Source organism: Macaca thibetana, chromosome 6 (genome assembly GCF_024542745.1).
Source record: "Macaca thibetana thibetana isolate TM-01 chromosome 6, ASM2454274v1, whole genome shotgun sequence".
NCBI classification, from domain to species: Eukaryota; Metazoa; Chordata; class Mammalia; order Primates; family Cercopithecidae; genus Macaca; species Macaca thibetana.
Window position 1 is genome coordinate 135,940,344 of NC_065583.1, and position 6,000 is coordinate 135,946,343.

Sequence of the window (6,000 nt, forward strand, 5' to 3'; positions counted from 1 at the left end):
TCTATTACTTTTCAATCTAAAGCCTTGGTGGTAAGAATTACATGTGTCAAGTTCTGGAGATTAATTGTGAAGCATAAACTCTTCCTCCGTTCTAGTCCATGGGGTACATGCTATTGAAAGTCTCAGGACCCTTAAAGTTAATTGTGTTGATTAGTGGGATTTAACCTCCAAGAACATCTGCCTTTGTTGGACCTGTTTATTAGCTGTCCACTCTGTTAAAACATCTTTATTTTACAATTGTTTGATGCTTAATCTTGACATTAAAACCTAAAACACTACTCTTAAGTGATGATGCTTACTTTTATTTATGATTTTTTGCCCTTCTCAGAGTGATGTTCTTATCAGCTGTACAACCTGCCATAGTGAATTTCCATCCCGGAATAAACTTTTTGACCATCTAAAGGCCACAGGTCATGCAAGAGCACCTTCATCATCATCTTTAAACAGTGCAACAAGTAGTCGAAGCAAGAAAGAGAAACGTAAAAACAGATAGAGATTCTGCCTGTGCTTTTGTTTGACTGTCTCTAGATCTTGAAACCAAAAAACTGAACTGAAATCATCTAAAGAGTTAAAATTTCAATGATCTGCAATTAATTACATTGTGGAAGATTATTTTTTATCTTGTAAAAACATTTTTTTGGTTTAATATATATTTTTAAAACATTTCACTAGTGATTGAATTCTACTTTTGCCATCTGAATTGACTTGAATGTCTTAAAACAGGTAAATACTGTAAAGTGTGTATTCTTGATGTTTGTTGGCTCATGTGGACAGAAATGTACAGGGAGAATTACATTATTTTAACACAGAAGTGCTCCTTTCTGCTTTATTTTGTGAATTTCACATTACTTTTACTTAATGCTTTTGTATTTTGTTAATCCTTCACAATATATGAAAAACTCGGATCTTTTAAAAAGCATCACAGATCATTTTTCCACATGACACTGGATCCGATTTTAAAAATTATTTTTAAATAACTGATTATGGATTATTGTGTTTTTTTCTCAAGAGCAATGATAGGTAGAAACTAATTGAACATTTGTAGTTGTGTTTCAAGAATAGTATCTCTTCAAGATTTTACTTGATTTAATTTGATATTTTACTGGTTTACCAGTAAAATATTGTTCTGTAAAATATTTACTGGTTTACCAGTAAAATATTGTTTTACCAGTAAAATATTGTTCTGTAAAATATTTACTGGTTTACCAGTAAAATATTGTTTACTGTTTACCAGTAAAATATTGTTCAGTTTTTTGCTCTGATTTGAATTGTGGAGGTGGAAGCAAATTAGTTTACATGGCATGTCCTCCCTAGGCACAGTGACAGCTGTAAAGTATGACAGAACAAGGTAGCAGATGGTACAGAATTTCTACTATTTAACAAGAAATGTGTTATTCTTCATTGGGTTTTTTCTTCCCTATTTTCAGACGTTTTTGTTCTTTTTTTCCCGTGACTCAATGGAGAAAAACTTTGTTAATGAAAGATTTTGTGATAGAGCTGAGGCTTATACCATCTGTTCTATAGCAATGATGAATATTAACACAAAAGAAATATGGAGAAGTGTTATAACTGAGTATTAGAACAGTCGTGTACATTGATCAGTATTAAGTCCATTTTTAGGATGGATTAGTCAGTTCTTTTAATTGGTCTTGAAAGTAATTCTAAACTCACTGGCTTGAAATGTATACTTTCTGTACAATGAAGTTATTGCTTTCTGCATATCCTCAAATCTTCAGATTAACGAAATGAACAAATTTTCAATTATAGATCAGCTCTAAAACACTAAAATCCTTAATGGCAAAGTCTTTTCTGATAGCTTCATGGATAGTATTGATGATCAGGTTTCTTCTGTGTTATTGACTTAAAAATAAGCATTTGAAACTTAAATTTTTTTCTTTTCCATTTAGAGATATATTTTTTTCTTTACCTTCATACGTTTCCATTTCTTGCTAATTTCTATCACTAATTCCTCATAATTGTCCCCGCTCCCCTTCTTGATCTCTTCAGGGGGAATACTAACCAGTTTCGTATCTTCTGATCTCTTATCCTGAGACTTCTGAATGTGCTCTACTTTCTTCTTATCTGAACTAGATGAATTGGCCGTAATTATGAATAGGAATATAAATGAACCAGAGGACATACTCGTCACATGTTATTATACAGTAAAAAATACGAAGTCATCTTGAAAGGCAGTTAATGTACTGCAAATGTCCCTTATGACTTCTTCGCTTTCTCTTGTACCGAACGTGCAGGTATTTAATTTGTTTTCATGAGGGTTGAGTGGAGTTACTTGTCACTTTTATGCAGATTGACAAAAATCAACCGTAGTTTTCAAGGGATCTTCGTGAGTTGTGACTGGAAGCTGACCTAAGTCTTGTGTCTCATCCTTTGTGATGTTGAGAAATCATCTAATTTCTCAGAACTTTTTCTTATCTCTAACACAGTTCTTACCATAATAATATTGTCTCCATTTATCATACAGGATGATTATGAAGGTAAAATGAAATAGTATATATGAAAATGCTTTTTAAACACAAAAGCTTTATACAAAATATTGTTAAATTTAATTAAGGTAAATCTTTTTTAGTTTATATATTTGCAGACTAAAGTATACATGTTGGATTAAATGGGCAATTAAGTTTTATAGGAATTTGCTTCCTAAGTCTACTTCTGAAGAGGAAAACAGAAACATACCATATATTATGCTAAGGGTAAAATATTTTTGGTGAATTGCAGACTTTTAATTTCACTTGTCTGAGGTAAAACAATATTCTGAAATACATGGGCATGCTTCTTACACTGATCTCATTAGAGGTCAGTGAAAAGTACCCATCTTGATTGAAGTTAGCTCAGATGTGGAGATTCATACAATGAGGGTTCCAGGAGGAGACAGTTAGGGGAAATCCCATTTTCTTTCTGTAATTCATTCAATGTTGCCAAAGCTGGGGGTTCCCTACAAAGCCCATTTAGACTTTCCCTGCTTCAAAATAAGAGCAGTATCCTTAGCTCTAGCCAAGCATTTTTCTAATTCCTGCCTTTGATCACAAAGAAGAAAAAGCAGAGCTGTAAATGAATTAGTGGAGGTCAGTCACATCAGAGTTCATCACCTAGTGATTGCTGGTGAAGTAATATTGGAATTTTGGTTCCATGCGAAGACTTATAATGGGTTTCATCAGAAGTTTTCATTTTTTCTAAATCCTCCCGTACAAAATTTTCTGATTGGAAACTCCTCTGTATTTGTATAAGATTGTCTCCAAAATTGTGGTTTAACTCATACAGGAAGTAAAACTCTTATGGCAAGACATAGTTTCATTTTAGAGGACCCCCAAAATCCCATGAAAACTCTGGTGATGATTCTAGCCTAACCTTCAACATAAAATAATGAAGAGAACTTTTAAACTCTTTTATGAATTCCTAAACATTACTATTTATGTGGCGGAAGTTCCGTTTCCTATAATCTGCAATGCTGAAGTATCTCTATTCAATTCCCTTCCTTATCTGTTAAGTTTAATGTCTGTATACTAAAATTATAGGCTGTTGGGATTGGAGAGGAAAAATAGAGGTGATTTTCAGATTTCTTGTTCCATGGAAAAGGAAGCCGAGCTCAGAGAGATATGAGCTCCTCAGCCACAGCTGGTTAGGGGCAGCTGCCATTAGAACAGGGCAGATGCCTAGACTCCCAACTCAGTAGACCTTCTGTTACACCCCAAAATGTGTTATATGGGAAGAGAAAGATTACTTTTAAGAAAAAGCAAGATAATTTTGAAGAAGAACGAGAGGAAGAGGCATGAAGTTGTCCTAACACTATCAAATAATATTTTAAAGGTATACCAGTTAAAGCAGTGCGTGGCTGGTGCCAGTAGAGGTCAGTCAAGGGATCTCTGATGAGAATAAAGTGCCCAGAAACAGGTCCATGTTTACATGGGAACTTGATTTTTGACAGATACAGCAAGTTCTATGGGGAAAACAATATGTACTACCTTATACCCTTCCCTAAAAACAAAGGGATTAAAGACCTAAATATGAAAACAAAACTTCTAAATGAGAATCTATAAGGTTATTTTCATGGTTTTGCAAATGGGAAGGATTTCTTTAAAGCAAGACACAAAAGCATACACAGGAAAAAATGACGCACAAAATCATGGCTTCTATAGAACAATAGACACTGTAAAAGAACAAGCTACGGACAGGAAGGAAATGTTTGCAATGCTTATAACTGTCAAAGGATTAGTATCTGGAATACTTTAAAAAAACAAAATAACCTCATACAAAAGTCATTGAGAAAATGACAGCCATGCATTAGAACAGCAATTCTCAAAACTTTTGGTCTCAAGATCCCTTTACATTCTTCAAAAGTGAGAACCCCAAAGAGATTTCGTGTATGTAGGTTAAATCTATTGATATTTTCTGTTAGAATTTTAAAATTATTTATTAAGAAAAACATTAAGAAGAATGATTAGTTTTCAAAACAAAAACTTAATGAGAAGAGTGGCGTTGTTTTACATTTTTACAAATCTCTTTAACATTTAGCTTAATAAAAGATAGCTGGCCTCTCATACCTGCTTCTGCAGTCTATTGCTGTGTGTTTTGGTTGAAGTATGTGAAGGAGAAAATCAGCCTCACATAGATAGGTAATTGTTTAAAAAAAGGGACCTTGCAGACCCACTGAATGGGTCTTAGGGGACCCCTAGGGTCCTTGGACCACACTTAAAATTGCTGTATTGGAAAAATGGATGAACTATATGAACAGAAAAAGCCTGAATAGTTAAAAAAAAAAATGTGGAAATATTATAACTGTCCTGATAGTGAAATGTCACCTAATTTTTTCATGCTTTCAGATTAGCAAAAGGTAAAGTCACAGGATCTAGTGTTGGTAAGAATGGAGAAATAGGAACACGTTCACTTCTTTTGGAGTAAAAACAGGTTCAATTTGATGATGTCTAAGAAAGTGAGGTTTGCATACTCTGTGACCCAACAATTCTAGGTATACACTTAGGAGTCTCACTTCCCAAAGTCTGGGCCACAGAGCAGCAGCATGTTCTTCACCTGGGAAGCTTGCAACTCTCAGGTCCTGACCTGGACTTGCTGCACCAGACTCTGTGGTTAAGATTTCTTAGGTGACTCATGCTCATGAAACCTTGAGAAGCAATCTTCTAGAGAACCATGCACACGTGTACAAGGAAATGTACAAGAAGGCTCACAGCTGAATTGTTTGTTTCCAGGAAAAGTTGGAAATAACCTAAATGCTCATGAGCAAGAAAATGGGTAAGTAAATTGTGGCCTATTTATAGATGGTAAACAATTGAGCAGTTAAAATGAATGAACTTGATCTGTAATGTGGGTGGCCCTTGAAAAAATAGTGAATGAAAATAAGCTGTCACAGAAGATGAAATGCATGCCATTTATACAGTTTTTTAAGAAACTGTGTTGATTGTTATTTATAGAGAGAAAGTATAGAAACATAATGAGAAAGCAGTTGCCTTGAACTCAGAGGAGAGTAGAACTGCTTGTGGCTGCAAAAGGGGTCTCTTCTGTTTCTTTCTTTTTTTTTTTTTTTTTTTTTCCAAAAATCCGAAGGAAGATGTAAGCATTTGTTAAATTCTGGATGGTAGGTCCCTGGGGATTTGTTACTCTGGTTCTAACAAAATACTTCAAGTATCAAGAAAAGTACAGATCAGTGTCTCACTTTGCTAGCAGAATATACACTTGCATGAAGGGGAAGATGAAAGGATTTAAGTTCTACTTTTTATTTCTGGCATACTCCTTAAGCACACTGGCAGAGGCTATGGTCTCTCAATATTCATCCTCCTTTTTAGAACTCTGATTTTCAGATAAGTGCAAGGCCACCCAGAATATAAGGATTACTTTCCCAGCCTCACTTGCAGTCAATCAGATCTGGCCAGTGATCTGAGCAACTTTGAGACATGTCCTTAAAGATAGGGGCACGTCTTTATTCCTTCTGCCAGCCAAAATGAAGAGGTAATGGCTGGAGCTCTGGTC

General features: G+C 34.7%; 1 protein-coding gene across 2 annotated transcripts in view; it reads left to right on the forward strand.

The window, feature by feature from the left end:
- Positions 1-4,556, forward strand: part of DNAJC21 (DnaJ heat shock protein family (Hsp40) member C21) — a 29,404-nt gene extending 24,848 nt beyond the window's left edge. For both annotated transcript variants that reach the window (XM_050793829.1, XM_050793830.1), the window contains exon 12: positions 329-4,556. In XM_050793829.1, coding sequence (XP_050649786.1) covers positions 329-493 — 165 coding nt within the window. In that variant the 3' untranslated portion in view covers positions 494-4,556. The remainder of the gene's footprint in view (positions 1-328) is intronic.
- Positions 4,557-6,000: the final 1,444 nt, after the last annotated feature.